General features: G+C 39.4%; 2 protein-coding genes across 3 annotated transcripts in view; one reads left to right on the plus strand and one right to left on the minus strand.

The window, feature by feature from the left end:
• Nucleotides 1-7,393, plus strand: part of CRACD (capping protein inhibiting regulator of actin dynamics) — a gene marked incomplete at its 3' end in the record, with an annotated part of 29,758 nt that extends 22,365 nt beyond the window's left edge. The window contains exons 5-7 of the mRNA XM_079715339.1: nucleotides 4,229-4,419; nucleotides 5,072-5,234; nucleotides 7,233-7,393. Of these exons, the coding sequence (XP_079571465.1) occupies nucleotides 4,229-4,419; nucleotides 5,072-5,234; nucleotides 7,233-7,393 (515 nt within the window). The remainder of the gene's footprint in view (nucleotides 1-4,228; nucleotides 4,420-5,071; nucleotides 5,235-7,232) is intronic.
• An 8,546-nt stretch (nucleotides 7,394-15,939) lies between these two features.
• The window catches only part of AASDH (aminoadipate-semialdehyde dehydrogenase), a gene marked incomplete at both ends in the record, with an annotated part of 32,779 nt that continues 22,826 nt past the window's right edge, over nucleotides 15,940-25,892 (minus strand). Inside the window, 6 exons of one of the 2 annotated variants that reach the window (XM_079716829.1) lie at nucleotides 15,940-16,413; nucleotides 18,100-18,231; nucleotides 19,075-19,197; nucleotides 20,402-20,565; nucleotides 23,240-24,032; nucleotides 25,083-25,198. In XM_079716829.1, the coding sequence (XP_079572955.1) occupies nucleotides 16,021-16,413; nucleotides 18,100-18,231; nucleotides 19,075-19,197; nucleotides 20,402-20,565; nucleotides 23,240-24,032; nucleotides 25,083-25,198 (1,721 nt within the window). The remainder of the gene's footprint in view (nucleotides 16,414-18,099; nucleotides 18,232-19,074; nucleotides 19,198-20,401; nucleotides 20,566-23,239; nucleotides 24,033-25,082; nucleotides 25,199-25,892) is intronic. The other variant, XM_079716830.1, reaches the window with a different exon arrangement.

Below are 25,892 nucleotides of genomic sequence, written 5' to 3' on the forward strand. Positions count from 1 at the left end.
CCCATATCCTCAAGTCCATTCTCTAGTAGGTCTGTGTCTTTATTCCTGTCTTACCCTTATGTTCTTCATGACATTTTTTTTCTTAAATTCCATATATATGTGTCAGCATACAGTATTTGTCTTTCTCTTTCTGACTTACTTCACTCTGTATGACAGACTTTAGGTCCATCCACCTCATTACAAATAGCTCAATTTCATTTCTTTTTATGGCTGAGTAATATTCCATTGTATATATGTGCCACATCTTCTTTATCCATTCATCCGATGATGGACACTTAGGTTGTTTCCATCTCCGGGCTATTCCTTGCCCATTTTTTAATTGGGTTTTTTAGTTGTTGTTGAGTTGGAGTTCTTTCTATCTTTTCAGTTACTTTTTGATAGTAAAAAGTCCTCTAGGCACCTTTAGTAACAACTATCTCATGTTAGTAATTAATATGCTGCCTCCAGTGTCGTAATCAAACAGTATTTCAAACTAAGTGTCTCCCTCCTAATTTGGCCTGCTTTGGGCTGAAACGCCTAAAGTGGGGATGCAGGCATGGTCGACTTCTGCCCTTCCTCCTGGCCCAGAAACAGGCTCCATAGCTGGAGCGAAGGAAGGGAGAGAGGTGAGGCAGCAACGTTCACTGCTCTTGGGGGATGTTCAGTACTGATTCTTCTGTGTGTTCCTCAGACCCCTCATGTGCCACCTGGGCTCTTTCTCCTCCTGCAATTCCCTTACTTCAGTGGTGCCTCCCCCAGGCAGCCCTGGGTCCCTGGTTCCCCTCCAGACTGCCCCTCTCTCTCCCATCCACATGGCTAGCACCTGAACCTCAAGCATCACTCAATAACAGATGTCTTCCCAGCACAAACGCCTCTTCTCCAGGCCCCTGGCAGCCACTGTCCTTGCCTTTGGACTTTTCCTGGTGTGAATAGAACCTCAAGTCTGTGCCCCACAGACTCCAGGCGTTTGTCTGAGTGGTCTCATTAGAGATCCTCTCACTTGGCTTAGCCCCCTTTTCTCTGCTGGGGAGAGGACGTGGGAACACACCATGCTCCAACAGTGTTTTTCAAAGAAATTCTCTATTCTGGCTGCTTCTGCCTCAGCTCTGATTTTCCTAGGACCTTGAGGTGGCTGTTCTGGTCACCTCGTTGGCTAGTCCTGAGTAGGTGATCAAGCACATCACTTCTGAACACGGGAGTAAGTGCCATTAATTATTTGTTATGACCTTTTGGGGCATCCCTGGCTGAAACTCAGGCATGAGTCCCATTTTAACATCCTGTTTTCTGTTTATTGATCCCCCAACTACAATCCAGACCTGTTAGGCCCTTAATACATATTATGTTACAGCCTTTCAAAGAGTCTGGTCCATAACTCCAGGATGTACTATTCAAACTACAGATCTAAGAAGATAAAAATCTGGCTAGAGATTTATCTTTTCAAATTATTTTAGTCAACTGTAAGTTTAGGCAATTATGCTTTAAAGGTATTTCAACCCTTGTGATAAACCCAGTCAAAGTTGTTGGCAGGAAACTGGCCTGTTGCTTGAATGACCTTCCCAAGCAAGTTCAGGTGAGACTCTCTTTTACATAATTGCTTTAAATGGAAATCACTTAGATCTGAGGAATTTGGTTTTCAGCCGTTTTACACACAGGTGCTACACAGCCCTTGAGTAAAAAGGTGAAACTCGGGCTTCCCTGGTGGCGCAGTGGTTGAGAGTCCGCCTGCCAATGCAGGGGACACGGGTTCGTGCCCCGGTCTGGGAAGATCCCACATGCTGCGGAGCGGCTAGGCCCGTGAGCCATGGCTGCTGGGCCTGCGCGTCCACAGCCTGTGCTCCGCAACGGGAGAGGCCACAGCAGTGAGAAGCCCGTGTAATGCAAAAAAAAAAAAAAAAAAAAAAAAAGTGAAACTCATTTCGTTCCAATGTACGTAAAGCTTCTCAGTTAAGTAGAATGCTCGAAGTGGTAAATATTTTTTGATTTTCTGGTTACCGAATCAAAAACTCCATTCAGTTTCAGTTTTAGTTTTTTAAAAAAATACTTCTGAAATGTGTCAGTTTTCTTTCCTATGTTAGATCATAACTGAATCCTTACTTGGTTAGGAATATTACAATTCGCAAGGCTCATTATATGAATTCTTTGTACAGTATTATAGATCTAAGAGTTGTAGAAAATTAAGGATCTGCCTGAATTTTTGTGCTTGAATTCCCAATTCGAACTTATTTTGGTTCTTTCTCCTCAATATGAAGTTCACTTAACTGAAAGCCCTGTTTGGTAAGGTCTGGATCAAAGTGTAGACTTCTGTTTGGTTTCAAAGAACAGGACTAGAATGGGCCCTTTCCCTTGGAGATAGTAAAGGATTCAATGCCAATGCCAGAACGGTTACCTCTAAAAGCGCATAATTTTTACTTGGGGAGTAGAAGGGGAGTGGGGATCATTGTCTCACAGACATGAATAACAAGAACACTCCCTTTTGTAGAGTGGTTACTACATGCCAAGCGCTATTCTAAATGTTTTCATACCGAGGACCTCTTTTAATCTTCACATCAGCCTGATGAGGCATGTGCCATTCTCATCTCCATGTTATGGATTAGAAAATGAAAGCTTGGAGAGGTTAAGTAGCTTTTCTAAGGTCACGTAAGGTCAAACCCAGGTCTGCTCAATTCCAGAGCCCAGTTACTACTCAGTGTTTGACCCCATCTACCTGGGAAGTTTGTTGCCCCCAGTTGCATAGGCAAGACAGTCCACCACAATAAAAGCACAGACTGGAAGTCAGAAGTCCTAGGCTCAGGCTTCAGCCCGTGCGCTAACTGCTGGGTGACCGTGGTCACTGCAATTGATGGTTATGGACCCAAGTACTCAAATCTATCAAATGAGGGCATTGGGGACTTCCCTGGCGGTCCAGTGGTTAAGACTCCGTGCTTCCACTGCAGGGGGCACGGGTTCCATCCCTGGTTGTGGAAGTTTCACACGCCACCCAGTGTGCCAGTAAATAAGTAAATAAATAAAAATTTAAAACAACAAAAATGAGGGCATTGGACCAAAATCGCAGCTTCCCACTGTGTTCCTCAGGGTCCTGGTGCCCTCAGCAGCCCCATTAGGCTGCAGTGTCCCCTTTTCCTCTTTCATACGTTGGGATTCCACTTGTTTGGATGGAGGGGGGTGGGTGGGGACATGGAGAAGTTTCCACTGAAAAAAATTTTTAAAAGCAATAGATAAAAGCAGGACAATGAATCAAATAACTACCTGGGTCCTCTGTAGGCCTGAGGTTTTTTGACACTTGAGACTATTTTTTCTTCCATTTTGAGGGGAGACACATGCTCCTGTTTTTTTTCCACTGATCGAAGATATTACTTTCCCACCCAGTGCAGTCACTCAGGTATTGGCACCGTGTTTGTGTTAGAAAGGGATAGTTGACTATTTCTTGGCCTGATGACTGTCACAAGTTTTAGGGGATGAGGGACTGAGACAAGTGAGTAGTTAGTTTCAATGCACATCTGATTTTTTACTGACTCTGTTGGGGAGATGTGGGGGGTGGATGCCCACACCTCCAAACAATTCTCTGACACCAGCTGGTGTCAATTCAACTCACTTCTCTCAGTCCTGACTTTCTACCTGGAGATAGCATCAGATTGCAGTTTATGGGCTCAGTCCTACCAGACTGCCCCCATCTAATCAGATGTCAATTGCAAATTTACGTTGCTCAATTAATTTGCTAGAGGGGCTCAGGGAACCACTTTGCTTACTAGTTTATATATATATATAACTTTATATATAAAGAATAGAGCTCAGGAACAGCCAGATGGAAGAGATGAATGGGGAAAGGGGCATAGAGCTTCCATGCTCTTGGAGCTAGTCACTCTCCCAGCACCTCCATGTGTTCCCAACTCAGAAGCTCTCCTTACCAGTCCTTTTGGCTTTTTATGGAGGCTTCATCACATAGTCGTGATCAATTAAATCATTGGCCATGGGTGATTGAACTCGGCCTCCAACCCTTCGCCCCTCCCCGAGAGCTTGGGGGTGGGACTAAAAGTTCTAGCCCTCTAATCACAAGATTGGTTCTATTGGCAACCAACCTCCATCTTTAGGTGCTTTCCAAAAGTTACCTTATTAGCAGAACAGAAGACACCTTTATGCTTTCATCACTTAGGAAACTGCAAGGGTTTTAGTTCTGTGCCAGAAACAGGGACAAAGACCAAATATGTATTTCTTACTGTACATCACAGTATCACAGTCTTTTTTCCCACAGAAAAGCCGACGCTTCAGAGCAGACACTCTTTAGACGGCTCCAAACTTGCGGAGAAAGTTGAAACCGCGCAGCCACTGTGGATAACGTTGGCACTGCAAAAGCAGAAGGGGTTTCGGGAGCAGCAAGCGACTCGAGAGGAGAGGAAGCAAGCCAGGGAGGCCAAACAGGCAGAAAAGCTCTCCAAAGAAAACGTAAGTAGCTTAGTCTTCAGCTTTAACTTTGTTTTCCTGAGCTTGGCTCTTTTTTTGGCTGCGCTGCACAGCTTGTGGGATCTTAGTTCCCCAACCATGGACTGAACCTGGGCCCCGGCAGTGAAAGGGCCAAGTCCTAATCACTGGACCGCCAGGGAATTCCTGAGCTTGGCTCTTTTAGTTCAGAGGACTTTAAGACAACAATAACAAAACAAGGCTAGCTTAGAGTGGTGGAGAATACTTAGACAGTAGAGCAATAAATAAGCTGACCACTGTTAAGACAAGGAGGTGTTTTAGGTTAGAAATTTGGTTTCCTTATGCTCTTAGGTTAGCCTGATTTGGCAGAATCCGCTCACATAGGTTATATGAGAAATACAAAAAGCATTTTATTTGAGCAGTGAGTTGAGAGGAAATTAGGAATCTTGCTCTGTGGCCCTGACGGTATAGTTAATTTGAAGGGCTCTTCTGGGAAAGTATGTAGCATCCCCTCTTTGGGACATTTGCACTGAGCGGCTCCGTGGTTGAGCACACACTGCTCCCCCGTGCAGTCTGGCCCCTCCTCTGGGAGCAGAGAACGGGGGCTGGCCAGTGGAAGCCTCCAAGGCCTTGCCTTGCATGGTCAGTCTCCCCCTGACTTTCTCTGTCCTCCCAGGTCAGCGTCAGCCCGCAGCCTGGAAGCAGCAGTGTCAGCAGAGCTGGTTCCCTGCACAAGTCCACCGCTCAGCCAGAAGAGAAGAAGCCAGAGACAGCAGCGTCCAGGCTCGAGCGCCGAGAACAGCTGAAAAAGGCCAACACTCTTCCTACATCTGTGACAGGTAGAGAACAGGTCCATTTCTGTTTAACCGTACTTAAAGGTTTTTCTTCTTAGGGTGCGTTTTATTTCCTCTAGTGTCATAACTAGCACAGCATTTTAGGCATTTCAGAGCACAAGCTGTCTCACAGCCCCATTCATCAACTCTGACAATGATAAAGCTCGCCTGATAAAGATCATCAGAAACTCACCCACAATCAGTGGTGTGATGATAAACTTTTAACAATCAGTTCTTCAGGGAGTGGAGAGACCTCTGATTTGTAGTAGTTGCTGTGGTGTAAATACTCCCAACCATGGCTAATTTCAAGCCACTAATGTGATATCAAGTGACTCATTAAATTCCTGAACCTTTAACAAGGTGATATGAGCCCTCTCCAACTCCACTGCCTGTAGTCCAACAAAATTAGGTTTATTAACTTCCTGCAGCAAGGAAGACTGCACACCACAAGAACCTTCTAAACAAAACAAGAGATAAGATTATATTAGGATTCAGGGGAACGGGTGAATTTTAGGTAAAATTTAAATGAAGCAGTGACTCAAAGCAAAGTAGTTGATATCAAGCCTGAGCTGAAAAGTGGACTCAGGAGCCTGTTTCCTTTGACACCACAAACTTAAGGTAAATGTGAGGAAGATGTATTGGAAAACCCCTACCTGGAACTGTGCTCCAGTTGGAAATGGAAATTGTTTCTCTGAATCATGGTCATCTAAGTGGCTCAGATGCTCCAGGCAAAAGTGGGGTGGTCCCTGGTCCCTTCTCACTGATGTGATTTCAGACAGCAAATTTCTGACCCAGGTGTGACTTTACAGAGCAAGGTTGTTGTGCTCTAAGTCCTTGATGTTAATTAACAACAGCAGTGTTTATATGTTCATGACACACAGGAGACACATGCACATTAAAAAAAACAACTCTTTATTCTGTTAAAAGATAAAATGATCCAATAATGTTTGTAACTATTTCCGTGTTACATATCACTTGGAGGATGGAGAGTCTGAAAGAACTTCCTCTCAGGGGTTATTAGGGCATCTGTTTTCCCACTAGGCAGCCCTGTTCCTCGGAGGACACCCAACTTCCGGACCCAAGATTTTTTATGCCTTGGATACCTGCTAGCTGAGGTCTGGAAATGTAAAGAGGTCTCACTATTAAAGCTATATTTACTATTTGGTGAGGAGAAAAAAACTTTATATTTGAAAACCACTTTGGAGCATTTTCTCAAGAACCTCCAAGGGCATTATTTCGTTTGATCTTATACCCAGGAATTAAGGATTCTAAACATCATATTGGTGTGTGTCAAGAGAGAATTCTTGCAGAATAGTGAAAGCTCCAAAGTCAAAGAGATCAACCTGTCTGCCTGATTTCTTAGAAGCACCAAAGGGTTAATGCAATTCAGAGCTGGCTCCACCTTAATAAAGCAAGCCTTCTTCTGAAGTTTTTGTCTTTTCAGTATTTTGTAGGCCATTGCCTACAATAAGACCCAAAGATAAGATGGGAATGCTCACCACACAAAGCCTCTAAGGTCTGATAAATAGTGATAGGATGCAAAGGAATTGTTAGACGAGTCTGAGTGATAAGAGCTGGCAGGATCCATGGGCCTCAGAAGGAGGAGAGACCCAGGGCATGCTTGGTAGAGGAGGTAGCTTTTAACCTCACCAGCTAGCAGGTTCAAACTTCAAACTACTTGGTTTAAGCTTTTTCTTCATGAAATTGACTGGTTGTATGCCTAGAATCACAGAATTTACCTCTTATTATTATCACACAGGCATAGCTTCTGTGCACAGAGAAAATTAGGTTTCTAGAAATTCTCTGAAATTAGAATCGACTGCACTGTGATCACCGTAATTCTGTATGTAACAGTTATGATCACGTAGCTTTCTTTCTCTAATTCTTCTCGCCAAAGATACCCAGTGTTTCACTGGGTTTTCCTTTCTGAATCTCATACTTCTGCTAAATCAAAATATGGCTCTGACTTATTCCTTTCTCCTTTTCCTTCAAAATGCAATCTAGTGGAGATCTCTGATTCGGCTCCCCCAGCACCACTGGTGAAAGAAGTCACAAAGAGATTCTCTACCCCAGACGCTGCCCCCGTGTCAACAGAACCAGCCTGGCTGGCTTTGGCCAAAAGGAAAGCCAAGGCCTGGAGCGACTGTCCACAGATTATTAAGTAAACAGTGACTCTTATCCATTCCTACTGCCAGTTATTGGCTTTTCTCTTGCCCTTTTTATTTATTTATTTTTTATATGAGGTAAAGAAAGAAACGAAGCTAGGGAAAAGCAGCATGTTTTATAGGCTCTAAAATAATGTTCAGAAACTGAACTGGTGGTGTTCCTTGTAAAGAGTGTATTTGCACAGCCCTAGGTCCTGGTGCCTTGAGGTCCTCCTAATTAATTCTAAAGAGAAAATTCCGTCCTAGGGACCACATGAAGCAAAATCTCCAGACTGAGAACTTCTCACGAGCGCCTGCCACACCCATTCCATGGCCCTTCCACACACATACACCCACACACCATTCAGAACATGTACTTTTGCCAATCTTTGTAATAGTTTTCTTGATTCTGTACTCCTGTTTCTTTGTTCCAAACCATTTACCATGTGCTTGGGGATTTCTACCCTTTTCTATAGTAATAGTGAAAGGATCTTATATAAACAAGAGTGCCCATTCGCCTGAATGCAGTGAGTAACTGGGAATTGTAAGTAAAAGTCTGGCTCCCAACTCTTTGCCCATGTCTGCTTCTCATGATTTTGCCCCAACAGGAAACTGTAACACAGATAGCGAGTCCATTGAGTCTTCTACCGCACTGTTGAGCTACAGGCCCCGTTATACCACAACTCTCCTCAAGGACACGTTAACCATTTGGCCCAGCTGGCTCCTAGGGAACATTTTTATTTAAAACGATTTAAAAAAAAAAAAAGAAGAAGAAGCTACAAATTCTCTGTCTCTGAGAATCCCCGTCTAGTGCAGTTGTTCTTAAGAAGTTCAGGCTCCATCCCAGACCTACTCAATCATCAGAGATCCTGTGAGGATGGGGCCAGATGTGTATATTGTGGTAAAAACTCTTCAGATGACTTCCGGTATATCACAGAGGTTGAGAAGTGTGGGACACACTGCTTCTAGTGTAATCTAGTTTTTAAAACTCTGAAGGGGAGGCTCATATCACCCAAAGCAGCAAAGGTGAGACAGGAAAAATAATAAAACAACCCCCCAAAGCAGCCATTTATTACAGGGTTTAAGAGTCTATAGACATTACATGTCTCTGAAAAATCTTTTAAATCTTTAGGGAAAGTTAACAGTAAGACAAGATTTGAAGCCTTTGTACTAAAGGACTTCCTGTGGGAAGTTTCTTTCTTTACCATAATCAAGTAATTCATATTTAGAGTCAAATGTTCAATAGCATTTATAATGTAGAGCATTCACCTTGCTACCTTTAAAAACATCTCAGAGTTTTAAGTGGCCTTGTTGTTATACATGTGATTAAAAAAAAAGGACTTGGCAATTTAAAAGCCACATATATTCACTTTTATTTCCCTAAATTTGCTTTACATGACACAGACATACAGCAAACTCACACATTGCTGGTACTAACCTACATTTCGTGGTGTTGGCATATTACCTTTTTCTTCAATCCTGACTTCAAAATCTAAGTACAAATCCTTTGCCTAGTGCAGCAGGGGAAGGAATTACATCCTTTTTTCCTCTCCTACAAAAACACATTAGTATTTTATTAGTATCATTTTCCTCTATGCTTACTCAATAGACAGTGTGCTGTTACACTATTATGTACCTTAAAGAAAGGATGACAGCAAAGTTATTTACCATATACAAGGCATTTTCTTTCTGGAAACGATGGCTCAGCCTCATGGTAGCAGCTGGCATGTGTGGTGAAGTGGATAGTTGTACTTTTGCAAGTTGGAGTTAATATATATAGTGGACCTTCAGAATGTTAAGAATCAATGGAACGTTAATTTTTTTTATGGCTATGAGAAGCAATTAATATTCCACTGCATGTTTTCCACAGTGATGTTCATTTCTAAATCAAATATGTAGACATTTGTTAGTTTCAATGATTTCCTCACTAATATAACACTTCTTAATAGGAATCTTTCCACCTAGAGCCCTGGAATTATACTGCTACATTAATCCTTCTGCATTGTCTTTTTCTGTCATCCTGTCAGCTTTGAATAATATCACAGTAATGGCAGAGAACAGGTGAATAAATCAGATCATTAACAAAGAATGGTAGACAAGTCAACTCTGTACTGGCTTACCTACCACTGATCCCATACAAAGGAGGAGAAATACCTCAGTTAAAAAATTTCCATCAAAATCTTTTTAAGAGTATACTGAGGAAAGTATACTGGAAGTAAGTCATAGCACTTACTTCCAACAACTTCTAAAGGCTACATGTTTAATATTTCATGTAAAAATTACTCCTACTTTGCACTAAATACCAATGAAGTGTTATTTTGCTTTAGCTGTGTTGCAGTCTTTTCTGATCAACAACAAACTACGGGGGAAATTCTATAAAGCATATAAAAAATTCAAGGCTTAAAAGAAATGAATGATGGCTAGTTAAATACACAAGCTTTTTTTTTAAAATTTAAACATACACTTCTCCTGGCAATGTTATAGATGATTAACCTCTGTTCATAAGACATATTACAAAACTAGAGGTTTTTTCTTTACTTTTTTAATTTTTCAAGTGCAATTGTTTCTTATACATTAATTACTATTAAATTATCATTTTAGCCAGTTATTAGCAAATTGTACTATGTATTCATTGTCTCTTCTTGTGATGTTTAGTTTTAATTGCTTATTTTAAAGCAGAAACATTAGAGTTACAAGTGTCTTGCAATATTTTTATCAACAATAAAATGAAGTAGAGACTTAACAATAAAAATACCTTAGTGTGATTTAATTATTATTTTGAGATTTTGGTTGTATAAAGTTTTAATGTAAAATGTCCATTATTGAAGGAAAAAGATCTTTCAATAAAAAATACCCACAAGATCTTCGGCACTGATGGAATTTCAAGCTGAAGTTTTTACTGATTTCAATGACCATCTATAGACAGCTTGTAGTTATACTAAGCTTTTGTTGAGAAAGAAAAATTTCAAGGCATTTTATATGGTACCTTATTATACTTTTAACTAGATATTTTTTGGAGAAAAATAATGAGTAGGGACAAATAAAATGTTTATCTCAATCCTAAATTGGAATTGAATGGTCTGGCATCTCAGACAAAATGATCCTACAACCTCTTTACTCAAAGCGTGGGCCATGGAACAACAGCATGGGCACAAGCCGAGAGCATGTGAGAAACGCAGCTTAGGGCCGCAGACCAGACCTACTGACTCACGAGGCCAGACAAGGGCAAAGTGAGTGACGTGAGCAAGGCACTTGCCTTGGGTGCCAAAAAATCAAGTAATCAAGAGGAATGCTATTTTAATGCAATATTTTAAAAATCAAGGTTAATGCAAATTCCATGATGAACAAATACCAAAATTTTAAATAAAGACAGGGTCAGTATTACTGATTTTTCCTTTTGCCTCAGTCTCCAGTGTGGCTAAGCCAAGCCCCGCTCCTTCCAGCCCTCTCAATTGGAATGTGCATTTAGCAAGAGCTCCAGGTGGTTAATACATTAAAGATGAATCCGCATGGGTCTAAAACCTGGCAGAAGATACGTTCTTTTGGGCCACCCATGGCCTCAATCCCCTTTCTGTGTTTGTGGAAATCTCTACCTTATGGGTCTTGGTAGAGGGCAGCACTCACCTCCTACCACAATTGAAATGCCTGTTAGGTGCCTTCCTATACTCTCTCGTGGGCATAACAACATGTTTCACTTCAAATTGGAAGGGACTGTGGTTTGGGAGCAACTGACCAAAAGATGGGGGGACTGTGAGGAAGTCTGGCAGTGGTAGGAAACAGTGTCCAGCATTAGTGGGGTCAGCCATAAGGTAATAAGCATTTAGAGCCTCAAGGACAGCAGCTGTCTTCTGGCCAAAATGATATGATGATTTCAGGCATTCATTGTTTCTGGCTGTATATAGCTCCAGCCCTCTTTGTAATTCTGCAAGAGACTCAATATTCTTTTAAAAATTCATTCTGGAGGGACTGGCCAAGACAGTGGAATAGAAAGACCTTGAGCTCACCTTCTTTCATGGGCACACCAAAATCACAACTATTTGCAGAATAACCTTTGATGAAAAAGACCAGAACCTTCCAGAAAAGATCTTCTACAACTAAAGACATAAAGAAGGAAACACAACAAGTTGGGTAGAAGGGTAGGATTTGTGATACAGTCAAGTTCCATACCCCTGGAAGGAAGACCCAAATATAGGAGAATAACTACATTGCAGAGGTTCTCCCAAAGCACTATGAGGTCTGAGCCCCACATCAGGCTCCCCAGCCCAGGGGTCCTGCACCAGCAAGACAAGCCTCCAGAGCATTTTGCTTTGAAGGCCAGTAAGGTTTACTTTCAGGAGTCCCAGAGGGCTGGGGGAAAGAAAGACTTCACTTTTAAAGGGCACACAAAAAAATCTCACATGCTCCAGGACCCAGGGCAAAAGCAGTCATTTGATAGAAGCCTGTGTTAGACCTACCTGCTGATCTTGGAGAGTCTTCTAAAGAGGCAGGAGGCAGCTGCAGCTCACCCTGGGGACACAGACACTGGTGGCAGCCATTCTTGGGAGTTCCTTCTACCACAGGGACATTGGTGTTGCCAAGGGCCATTGTCGAATCCTCCCTCTGGTTTTTAGCCCCAAGACCCAGCCCTGCCCTGGCCGTGCTGTCCAGGCAGCCAGTTCTAGCCTCTGGACCAGCCTCAGCCACCAGGGGGCAGACACCAGATGCAAGAAAACCACAATCCCACAGGCTGCAGACCCATCCAGCCCATCAGTAGGCCAGACCATGTCCTGGGACTATCTGGGCCTGGGTCCTAGCCCTGGCCACTAGCAGGCCAACATAAGCTCTGGGACATCCCAAACCCCATACCCAACTGTGTCAGGAACAGCCCCTCCCCCTTCCCCCCAATGATCTGACAACAGCTCTGGGACCATTGGCCTTGCATCCAGACTCCAGGACCTGGCTGTGCCTGCCAGTAGACCAGCACTAACCCCAGGACTTGGCTTCACCCACCATAGGATGGGCAACAGCCTCGGTGTTTTCTAGACCCTGACTCTACCCACCAACGAGCCAGCACTAGCCCTGGGGCCCCTGGGGTTCTGCAGTCAGCCACCTTGTGACCTGGTCATGCCAACCAGTGGCCAGCAGCCTCTGCACAGGGCAGGGCTCAGCAACCAACCTGAACAGGGGCCAACCAAGCCTACCAGACGGCCCACATAGCTCACCACAACAGAAGGACCCACACAGCCCTCATAGCAGAAAACCACCAGAGCATATAACTTGGGTGATAAGAGGGGAATGCACTGCTGGGACACATAGGACGTCGCCTACAGGAGGCCACTTCTCCAAGGTCAGAAAACATAACCAACCTATCAGAAACATAAAAATGCAAACAGCAACTTAGGCAAAATGAGGCAACAGAGGAACATGTTCTAGACGAAGGAACAAGATAAAACCCCACAAGAAAAACTAAATGAAGTGGAGATAGGCAAATACCCAAGAAAGAGGTCAGGGCAGTGATCGTAAAGATGATCAGAGAACATGGGAAAAGAATGGATACACAGAGTGAAAATTAAAAGTTTTTAACAAAGAGCTAGAAAATATAAAGAATAACCAAACAGATGAAGAACATGATAACTGAAACTAAAAATACACTAGAAGGATCAACAGTAGACTAAATAATACAGAGGAACAGATCAGTGAGCTGGAAGACAGAGTAGTGGAAGTCATTGATGCTGAACAGAAAAAAGAAAGGAAAAGAAATGAGGACAGTATAAGAGACCTCTGGGACAACATTGAGTGCACTAATATTCTCATTATAGGGGTCCCACAAGGAGAAGAGTGACAGAAAGGGACTGAGAACATATCTGAGACATAGTAACTGAAAACTTCCCTAAACTGGGAAAGGAAACAGACATCCAAGTCCAGGAAGCACAGAGAGTCCCATACAAGATTAACCCAAAAAGGAATACACTAAAACACATTATAATTAAAATGTCAAAAATTAAAGATAGAGACAATATTAAAAGCAGCCAAGGAAAAACAACAAATAACATAGAAGGGAACTCCCATAAAGCTATCGGCTGACTTTTCATCAGAAACTCTGCAGGCCAGAAGGGCAACATATTTAAAGTGATGAAAGGAAAAAACCCACAACCAGGAATACTCCCAGCAAGGCTCTCATTCAGATTTGATGGAAAGATCAGAATCTTTACAGACAAGCAAAAGCTAAAAGAGTTCAGCACCACCAAACTTACAAGAAATATTTAAGGAACTTTTCTTAATGAAAAAGAAACGGCCACAACTAGATAAATGAAAATTATGAAATGAAAAAACTCGTTGGTAAAGGCAAACATATAGTAAAGGTAGGAAATCATCCATGCACAAAGCTAGCAGGGAGGTTAAAAGAGTGGTAAAATCATCTATATCTAAAATAAGCAGTTAAGGGATACACAAAACAATTAGAGGTAAAATATGATACCAAAAATAATAATTGTAAGGGGAGGAGAATACAAATGCAGGATTGTTAAAATGTATTTGAAATTAAGAGATCAACAACATAAAACAATCATGTATAAATACAGATTACTATATAAATACCTCATGGTAACTACAAGCCAAATATCTATGATACACAAAAGAAGAGAAAAGGAATCCAAACATAACACTAAAGATAGTCATCAAATCACAAGAGAACAAAAGAAGGAACAAAAACCCTAAAATAATTAACAAAATGGCAATTAGAACATACATATAATTACTGTAAATGTAAATGGACTAAATGCTCCAATCAAAAGACATAGAGTGGCTGAATGGATTAAAAAAAAAAAAAAAGACCCATATATATCCCGCCTTCCTGCCTACAGGAGACTCACTTCAGATCTAAAGACATACACAGATTGAAAGTGAAGAGATGCAAAAGGTATTGAACACAAATGGAAATCAAAAGAAAGCCAGGGTAAGTAGCAATACTTATATATGATAAAATAGATGTTACAATAAAGACTGTTGGAAGAGACAAAGAAGGACACTACATAATGATCAAGGGATCAATTCAAGAAGACATAACAATTGTAAATATATAAACACCAACATAGGAACACCAAAATACATAAAGCAAATACCAGCAGACATAAAGGGAGAGATCAATAGTAACACAATAATAGTAGGAAAGTTTTACACCCCAGTTACATCAATGGACAGATCATCCAGACAGAAAATCAGTAAGGAAACACTGTGTCTTAAATGACACATTAGACGAGATAAGACTTAATAAATACATTTAGAACATTCCATCCAATAGCAGCAGAATACATTCTTTTCAAGTGCACATAGAACACTCTCCAGGATAAATCACATGCTAGGCCACAAAACAAGCCTCAGTAAATTTAAGAAAATTGAAATCGTATCAAGCATCTTTTCCAACCACAATGCTAGAAGACCAGAAATCAATTACAAGAAAAAAATTGCAAAAACACAAACACGTGGAGGCTGAACAATATGCTACTAAAAAACCAATGGATCACTGAAGAAATCAAAGAGGAAATTTTTAAAAAATACCTGGAGACAAATGAAAATGAAAAACAACGATCCAAAATCTATGGGACACAGCAAAAGCAGTTCTAAGAAGTTTATGACAATACAAGCTTACCTCAGGAAATGAGAAAAATCTCAAACAACCTAACCTTACATCTAAACTAGAAAAAGAACAAACAAAACCCAAAGTTAGTATAAGGAAAGAAATCATAAAGATCAGAGCAGAAATAAATGAAGGAGACTTAAAAAACAATAAAATGAAACTAAAAGCTGCTTCTTTAAAAAGATTAAAAAAAAACTGATAAACCTTTAGCCAGACTCATCAATTAAAAAGAGAGAGGGCCCAAATCAATAAAATCAGAAATGGAAAAGAAGAAGTTACAACTGACACCACAGAAATATGAAAGATCATAAGAGACTACTACAGGGACTTCCCTGGTAGCACAATGGTTAAGACTCCCTGCTCCCAGTGCAGGGGGCTGGGTTCGATCCCTGGTCAGGGAACTAGATCCCACATGCATGCCACAACTAAGAATTCGCATGCTACAACTAAGGAGCCCGTGAGCCACAACTAAGGAGCCCATGTGCTGCAACTAAGGAGCAATGTATGGAGGCCACATGCCGCAACCAAGGAGCCCGCGAGCCACAACTAAAGGAGTCCACCTGCCCCAACTACGACCCGGTGCAACCAAATAAATAACTATTTAAAAAAATAATAAAAAATTTTAAATTATGTAAACTAATTTGATAAATAGATCCTTTCTTTGAAAATCTTTTGTTATGAATCTCAGTATAAATGAGTGAATGGTGTATTACATCACAGACTAATTTTTTAACCCACCAAGTATATTCTGATATTTTTTCCAGAAGTCTTTTATAAAAAACCAAGTAGAACATCTGTAGCCTAATTAAAAGAAACTGTCACTTAACATATTGATGTGTTTTGTTCTATAATTCCTTTTAAAAGCATTTGTTACTCCTATAGGAAGTAAAATACGGTTGTTTTCCAATAAAGTGTAATAGACAAGTTTCTTAAACAAAATATAATCTTTAACATAAAATAAGACTATCCACATGCTCCATAATGTAAAATATTTTCAAACATCTCACAGATATATTCTAGCAAGGACTGTACTTCAATATCTTTGATTGCCACCCAATAAATCCAGACAATAAACATAATTATTTCTACATCCAATAATAAGCATTGATTCCCAGACCACAGGAGAAGAGAAAACTTCTCCAGGAAGCTGATACACACTTTGCAACTCTCCACTCTTAGATTCCAAGATCCATAGCTTCCCATCAGTAGATGCTGCTGCCAGCAACATTTCATTGCCACGGTTGTGGTTATGGAAAGCAAATGGTGTTGAATACACCCTTGAAGTAGTTTCAAATTTCCATTGGAGGTGACCTTTCATACTACAACAGTAGATAAAGCAATCATGGGAACCAAAAAATATTTCTTGCTCTGATGCTGAGGTACATGGGGATGAAAAGATTGGTTCATTGGTAGAGAACTGCCAAATCTGAAGGGTGATAAAGGCAAAAATAATTCATTCATCTCATTTCAACAGTTCTGTAAAGCTTTTCGAAATTCTTAATAAAATGAGAGAGACGCAGGCTACTGAATGGTAACTATACATAGAGAAAATAATGGCTTTCTCCCAAAAGTAGCACCCTCAGATTAGACCTCTGTCCCAATGGTAAAATCTAGCACAAAACCCACCAGTGTCCTTATTACATAAATCACCGCTATTCATAATATTATGAAGTAAAATTCATTTCGAACCCCATTCAAAAGTTATTACTAATATGTTCAGAGACACTTATTTCAAAGAAAAAACTACACAGTTTTCAGTGTATCTTATTAAAAACTGTATCTTATTCTGGTCTCCTAATGGAGGAATAAGGGTGTAAGTAGGCTGAAAGGAAAAGTTCATGTGCAATAATTTAAAGCTTTAAACAAAGAGCTATGAGTTGTGTGTCTACCCTGTAGATATATACACTGTTTGCTTATTTCAAAGCTACTATAGATTAACCTGTCAGTCATATTTTAAAGAAAACACACAAGGAAGAAAAAGCATAAGTCTAAGATAGTGTTTACAAATCCATAGTAATAGGAGTACAGTGAAAGCAAAATAAAAAGAGTGGGTATATTCATGAAATATGATTTGTAATCTCAATTCTGTCCCTGACTTGGACAAAATCACTTTAATCTTTTTGGTTCATTCAGAAAAGGTAAAAAAAAAAAAAAAAAGGGGGGTAATAGCATTTGCTCCTTCTTTTTAGAAATCCAAAGGTGAGAATATATTCAAATTACTTTGTAAATAAAAAATATTAAGTGAACTTAATAAAAGATTTCATCACAAAGTAACTGTCACACAGAACAAAAGAAACTGCTAGGCTATGAGGGGTGAATGTAGAATAAAAAGCACCCAGAGTCAACTCTAGCCAGCAATGGGCTAACTTATGTTGGAGCTAGTACACTCTCAAGCCCACAAAATAATCCCTAAAATCAAAAACACAGAAGTTGTGCCACAGTCACTTACGGGTAAAGAAGTAGAGATTATTATCCCAACGAAAGACTTATTATAACTCAGAAGGAGCCTACCCTGCCGATCATGAAGTTGAAGATGGAACTTCCATACAATGCAAATTGAGTTATGTAACAGATTTAGGTTTTCATAGAAGAAGCAGGAGTTTATTTCAATGTTCACAATCGGAATAGAGGTTATAATAAAGTTGGCTAAAAACTGATAACCTGGGCTTCCCTGGTGGCGCAGTGGTTGAGAGTCCGCCTGCCGATGCAGGGGACACGGGTTCGTGCCCCGGTCCGGGAAGATCCCACATGCCGCGGAGCGGCTGGGCCCGTGAGCCATGGCCACTGGGCCTGCGTGTCCGGAGCCTGTGCTCCGCAACAGGAGAGGCCACAACGGTGAGAGGCCCACGTACCGCAAAAAAAAAAACAAAAAAAAAACTGATAACATTTTTTAAATTGTGAGAGGAGAATGGCAAAAGTAAAACAATGTTTGGATAGAATCTTTTAAATCTATTATAGCGTCATTCAAAAATTTAAAAACCCATGGTTTGACAATTAAAATAGAATTAGTTTTCAACACAATGGGTCACATAATGTTTAAAATTTTACTTCAGTTGTCACCAGCTACTATGCCTTTGAGAAATGTAAGTAAAACAGAACTAGAAATTTTTACCTGTTCTCCAAAGTGAGTAAAGCAGAGAAAATTCCCATCTACACAGCCAATACAAATATACTGTAGGCAACACCGTGGAGAAGAAAAGAGTGGCTTGTCACAGGAATATTTCCAAACTCTCTTCCCAGTGGCCTGTCATGGGCAAAAAGCAATTCACAGCATTTAAATCATTCTACTAATCAATTACCCTTTATAAAATAAACTCATAAATCTCCCAGAGGTAAAGCTATAAACACCAGAAAATGCTATAATGGCATGCTGACATTATAAATGAAGCTAGTACACATATACATAGCTATAAAATTAATTAGTGCTACTTATGAATGCTAAGATAAAAACTTGCAATAAAACCAGGAAAGAAATAACTAGCACATAAACTCCATCCTTAGAATGGACATGAAGTTCTTGACAGGACTGAGAACAGTCTGCCAACTTAAAAAATTGATAGGACTTCCCTGGTGGCGCAGTGGTTAAGAATCCGCGCGCCAAAGGAGGGGACACGGGTTCGATTCCCGGTCCAGGAAGATCCCCACACCACGGAGCAACTAAGCCCGCACGCCGCAACTTCTGAAGCCCATGCCTAGAGCCCAGGCTCTGCAACTACTGAAGCCGGAGCACCTACAGCCTGTGCTCCGCAACAAGCCACTGCAATAAGAAGCCCATGCACCACAATGAAGAGTAGCCCCTGCTCTCTGCCACTAGAGAAAGCCCATGCACAGCAATGAAGACCCAACGTAGCCAAAAAAATAAAATTAAATTAAAATAAAATAAAAAATTGATAAAAGACATACACAGAACTTAGGTTTTTCTCATCTTTCTATACTTCGTGTCAGTCATTTTTAATGAATTCTGGTTCAGTAATGTACGGACTATATCTAACTGAGATCTACTTCAAATTTTCAGAATTCAAAGCAAAAATAAAAAATATTAAAGAAAAATAAGTAATAAAATCAATAAATATTCTTTTATGCCTACAGGATTTATAGCCAGTAAAAGTCCTCCCAGCGTAGCAAAATACAAGTGATATGGAATCAGGCTCAAACAAGGAGAAGAAAAAACAGTTCCTCCGCATTTCAACTTCCAAACACACTTCTTTTTCTGCAAATAAGAAAGCAAATTAAAAAAAAAAAAAGAAGAAAGAAAAAGAAAGCAAATTAATTGGTTTCTGCTGGTGATTAACAAAATATACATATCCTGTCCCTCCTGATGTTATGTCTATCTTAGTTAATATAATTTTTATTTTTCATTTAAAAATAATATATACTCACTGTGTAGAATCAAGTTAGTATAAAAAGATGACAAAAGCCAATGCCCAGAGATTACCACTGTTAACATTTTAGCATTTTCCCTTTTGATCTTTTTGGTACACGCATACACACACACAGCTTAATATACCTGAGATCATCATTCTGAATATCATACACTTTGTATCTAATTTAGCTCACTTATTTTGTAAAACTCTTTAAATATTACTTTAATGGATCATATCCCATATGAACACAAAATAATTTCTCTACCTTATCACTGAAAATCGTCTTGAACTAATTGCTTGGTGTTATAAACAATTTGGAAATAGACATCTTCGTGCATGTATCTGTCCATGTTACTGATTATTTTGCCAGGACAGATTCCTAGAAGAATTTTACTGAATCAAAGGATATGAAATTGTTACCTATGGTCAAATTGTTTTCCTCGAAGGCTTTACCTCCCACCATTCTCATCAGCATTTAATGCTACCCTCTAATAACATTTGCTTCTTTATCTCAAAGTTTTAAATTTTCATTCCTTAGATTCTTAAACATATGAAATATTTAAATACATTTACTAGCTATTTCTTCTTTGGGGTCCTGTGCATTTATATCCCTTGTTTATTTTTCTATCTGGACCTTTATATTTTTCTTATTAATTTGTATTTGCTCTTAATTTATACTTATAAATATTTCAACGCTGTCACACGTTTCAAAAACTTTTCCCAACTTATTTCTTTTTAATTTTATAATTCTTAAATTTAAAAATTTTGTGTAATCAGTTCTTATTGATATTTTTGTGATTCTTCTCTATTGTCAAGATGGCATTCTAAGTTCCTTATATTTCAAAACCCTGAGTAGCAAATTTATTTGTGAAAATTCTGTAAGGAAGTTAAAACTGTCTTAAGATATTATGGCTGTTAATTAACCCCTTAATCTTCCCAGATCACAAACTTGGGAATAGTTAATACCTGCTCCCCTAGTCACCACCACCTGATAGTTTCACACTCTTCTATCTATGCTTATGGTATGAAATTGATGAAGTGAATTCTTACATATATATCTAAAGCATATGCATGCTGGTCATGAGAGCCAATGTAAAAAAGTCCTGTGGTTGGATCCACAGTTGCTGAGCTTTTGACAGCATCCTCAGTAGTAAACATCCAGTATTTTTCTCCACTATTACTCTTCAGAATATAAACCAACCCATTATAACAGCCTGTTGGGAAACAAAATACAAAAGATGAGATTTGGATATGTCACTGGAAAATAATTATTTGGCTTAAATCATGACAATATATATTCGATGTTCTTCATGAGTACTTAGGCTCTATGTTTGGCTCAATTTACATTTCAGCAAAGCAGCAACCATTCATATAAAAAACCTATTTAGTAGGTACACCTTACATTTTAAAAGTACCATAAAGTGCTTCACTACCAGGAAAACAATGAACATGAGCATGCTGCAGCAGAAACAGGCTTTGACAGACCTGGATTCAGATCTTGTCATGGCCATCCTTTGGGCAAATTACCTAGCATCGCTGAGCCTAGATTATCTTTCTGCCAAGTGTGGATACATCTACATCAGGGTTACTGTGATAATTAGGATAAATGCCCAGTACATAGTAGGTGTTCCAGAAATGCTAACATTAACAATGATCAAATGTTTATTGACCTTTTACCTTGTGAAGGGTACTACTCTAAGAATTTTATATCTATTAACTCATGTAATGCTCACAGTGAAGTGCTACTATATGCATATATACACATATTTTTTATTTTGGCAGTGTTGGGTCTTCGTTGCTGCGCACGGGCTTTCTCTAGTTGCAGGGAGCAGGGGCTACTCTTTGTTGCAGTGCACAGGCTTCTCACTGCAGTGGCTTCTCTTGTTGTGAAGCATGGGCTCTAGGCGTGCGGGCTTCAGTAGTTGTGGCGCATGGGCTCTAGAGCACAGGCTCAGTAGTTACGGTGCACGGGCTTAGTTGCTCCACTGCATGTGGGATCTTCCCGGACCAGGGATCAAACCTGTGTCCCCTGCATTGGCAGGCAGATTCTTAACCACTGCACCGCCAGGGAAGTCCCTGGAGCAGTGGACTCTTGATTGTGGTAGTGGTTACATGATAGCACGTATCTGTCAAAATATAAAACTGCATACTAAAAAGGGTTTTACTGTATATTATATTAGTAACAAATATTTAACAACACTGAACTGTGTATTTAACAGTTCCGTTAACAACACTGAACTGTATATTTGAAAATTGCTGAGAGTGAATCTTACAAGTTCTCATCACAAGAAAAAAATTGTAACTGTGAGGTGATGTATGCTAACTAGATTTACCGTGGTAATCATTTTGCAATATACACATATCAAACATTATACTGTATACCTTAAGCTAATAAAATGTTATGTCAATTACATCTCAATAAAACTGGAAATTTTTTTAAAAAGAGAAAAAAAGTACTAAGTGACCACCATGTGCCAGAGGCTTTGGGTTTAGACACTTGGAATGCAAACAGTAACCTCAATGAGCTGACTTTCATGGATAGGGATTACTCATGATCATTCACATGTATAACTGAAAGTTTCCTGTAGTATAATTTTCAAAATGTAGGTTTTCAATACAGAAGAATCAAACTCAGATTCAAGTAGATTCTAGCCAGGCTAACATAAGTAGGGAGATATATTCCTAAGCACTTAGTCTGAAAAGCTTTGGTAAACGGATGCCATGAGCACTGAAGTAAAACTTGAGGTAGTTTGGGGGGTAAAAAGAGAGTGGTAGTTGAGGAGACATTACGCCTAGACCCCCATATCTTTGTAAAGTAAAAGTCACCTACACCTTAATGAAACTGAGTAGAAGGTAGTAGCTAACACTTGTTGAAGGTCACAGAGCTGGTAATAGCTTTAGAGCTAGGTTCAAATCCAGAAACTCTAACCTAAGGCCCACACTGTGAATCAGCATGTAGTTAACTATTACTCTTTGAGCACTTAGCCTGTCCCTAGCAATGTACTAAAGGATTCACAAGCAATTATTTCATTTAATCCTCTCAAAAGCTCTATGATTATTGTGGTAGTTTTAAAATATATCCACAAATTCTTTGATACTCAAAGAGATATTCAACAGGTGAAGCTAATTCCCCTCCCTCTGAGTGTGGGCCAGACTTAATGATGTTCTTCTAATAGAATAAAGCACAAATAATGGTATACAACTTTAGACACTAAAAGTACTGCGTTCCTCCTCAATCACTCTCTTGGGTCACTCACTCTGAGGGAAGTTAGCTTCCATGTTGTGAGGGCATTCAAGCAGCCTATGGAGAAGCCCATGTGGCAAGAAACTGAAGCTTCCTGCCAAAAACCAGCAAAAACTGAAGTCTTCTGTTTGCAGCAATGTGAGTAAGCCATCTTAGAAGCAGATTTTTCCAGCTCGTCAAGGCTTCAGATGGTTGCAGCCACATGAAAAACACTGAGCCAGAACTTTCAGCTAAACCCCTCCTAAATTCCTGACCCATAAAAACTGTGAGATAATAAATGTTTATTAAAGCAACTATATCCCAATAAAAAAATGTTTATTATTCTAAACCATTAAGTCTGGGGATAATCTGTGATGCAGCACCATGTTTTATTTATTATGCCCATATACTCATAAGAAAACTGAAGTTCTAAGAAGTTCAGCAACTCGTTGAAGGTCACAGAGCTGGTAACAGCTTTAGAGCTAGCTTCAAATCCAGAAACTCTGACCCAAGGCCCACACTGTGAATCAGCATGTAGTTAACTATTATTCTTTGACAGCAACCAAACCTACTATACATAGGTTTTTAAAATTTAACTTGGCCCTACTAGCATTACCATATGGTAATTAAATTTAACTCTATAAACCTCAAATTCAGAAACTTACCCACTACAATGAAGTTTCCACACTTAGATACACATGCTGAGGATTCAATGCGATCTCCCAAAATCTGTTCCCATTTCACCTTTCCAGAGTAAAGATCAACAGCCATCATTCTATGAGAATGCGAGCCAATGTACACAGTTGCAGATGACTTATCAACAGCTGGTATTACAACCAGAGGTGAAGCATCCACACATTTGCCTGTGTCTGACCTCCACCTCACATGAAACTCCATTTTCTCAGCCCCCATCACAGATGTTTCCTCTTCAGAAACTTTTGCAACACAGGACATATCTTTTGGCTTCCCAATAAGAGCTGGAGGATTTAAGCTTTTCATATTTTGAATGTTAGTCTGTGAAATTAAATCAGAAGAATAAGCTGAAGGGCAATGTTCTAACTTAGTTAAAAACCTAGTAGTATTCAGAGACAAAATCTGACTCCCTCGGCTCAGTGCAATAAAAGCATTGATCTCGTCACAATTTAAAGGCATGACAGATTCCTGATGTAAAGATTTTCCACTGGTTTCCTCTTGATTAACATCGCTGGATTTTCTTTTTGTGGCATAATTCTTGCTAAATGTCAGATCTTCATCTGGAAACACTGTTTGAAGGATGTGATTGTAAATCTCTAAAATAGAACTGCTAAGAATAATTTCCAGAAGCCCAGGTACTGACGTGCCAACAAGGTTTTCAATCTCATTGAGGAGCCGTATGGACTTCAAAGAATCTCCTCCACTATTTAAGAAGAGTGACTCATCAGGAACCTTCAAAGGGTCTTCTGAGAGACTCAGAACAGACTACAGATTAGAGAAGTGAGAAATATGGTGAAGTTAAAGATCTAAAACCAAAAGAATTCAGCATTTAAAGGTAATATATAGATGATGGTAACTACATTAATGAGATGAACACAAAACACACACAAAATAAATTTTTTAACAATTTAAATAAATTTTAAAATTATTTTCTGTATAGTAAAGGAGACCATTATTATGCTACTAATTTTGTCACGAACTACCCTAGAACTGCAAATTATACTTCCCTTTAGAGCAGTTTTTCTACCCATACAATAGGGAATGGAATTATAAAAACACCTGATTTAATATCAGATATTAACAATATCTGATATTTCTATAATATGGGAATAATTATTTTCACTAACTGCACATAAACCAAAATTATTTTCCAAGAATCTAAAAATGAAGTGGATATTACTTTTATCTAGATATCTATTTTCAGACAAGATTATACAGTTACATCCTCTTGTTAGAACCCTTTAGAAAACTCCAAATTTTATCTAAGAAAAATTATACTGACCTGTAAATCATAGGTAATAAAATATATATTTTAAAATAAGTTTTTAATTGTTATATACATACATATATATATATATATATAAATTCCCTTAAGCAGAAACATACATGTTGTTACTGAAAGTTCTTCTGGAATAATTATGTTAAGCCTTTATACCACAGATTGTGGTACAGGCAAGATTCGGCTATTTTTTCAACTCTGACAAGTGTTACTGCACTTGACTGACCATCTTAGGGAAAAGTTATGTCAAGAGAGGTTTTGTCTACTCGTGCCTTTTTTTTTTTTTTTTACTCGTGCCTTTTATGACTACCTCACTTCCAATAAATTTCTATATAGGGAGCTTAATCTAGTCTTGCAGTAGAGAACCTAACTAACCCTATTTGAATACAAATTGAATAAAACAAAGCTATACTACTTAACATCTGCACAGCAGTAGTATTCTTAGAAAATTTTATCAGACTTATTAGGATGCTACATTCCCTGAAGATATACAACAACCTCCTGATAATAACAAATTTGTATCTTAAAAGTTGTACCTTCCACAAATGATGCAATTTTTCCCAAAGTTCCTCTTTTCCATTGAGTTTACACTCAGATCTCAAGTCTATGGAGTTTAAATAAATCTTATTTAACTCAGAAACATCAATTTTGCCTTAATATAAAAGAGAAATAACAATTTTTAAATTTCAGCTTGACCCCTTCATGTCTTTGTTAGTCACAATACACACATTTTTCATTGTTAAGGTTAGAAATCCTATATAATAGTTTGTCATGCAGAATCAATAATCAAGAAGACAGTCCCATGCTACCCAGAATGTAATGGGTAGCAGATAAGAAGAAAGGAGGGACTTCCCTGGTGGCGCAGTGGTTAGGAATCCGATGCCTGCCAACGCAGAGGACACTGGTTCAATCCCTGGTCTGGGAAGATCCCACCTGCCGCGGAGCGACTAAGCCCGTGCGCCACAACTACTGAGCCTGTGCTTTGGAGCCTGCGAGCCACAACTACTGCAGCCTGCGAGCCTAGAGCCCGTGCTCCACAACAAGAGAAGACACCACAATGAGAAGCCTGTGCACCCCAACACTAGTGCACCACAACAGAGTAGCCCCTGCTCGCCGCAACTACAGAAAGCCTGCACACAGCAGCGAAGACACAACACAGCCAAAAATAAATAATTTTTAAAAAAGAAAAAATAAAAGGAAAGCCCACACGCAGCAACAAAGACCCAAGGCAGCCAAAAAATAAATAATTTTAAATAAAAGAAAAAAAAAAGAAAGGAGGGGCTAATGTTGCTCTCATTTAAAAAGCTAAAGAAATGGTACTATTTACTGAGCAATAACCACATTCT

Source organism: Hyperoodon ampullatus (genome assembly GCF_949752795.1).
Source record: "Hyperoodon ampullatus genome assembly, chromosome: 1".
In the NCBI taxonomy this organism is placed as follows: domain Eukaryota; kingdom Metazoa; phylum Chordata; class Mammalia; order Artiodactyla; family Ziphiidae; genus Hyperoodon; species Hyperoodon ampullatus.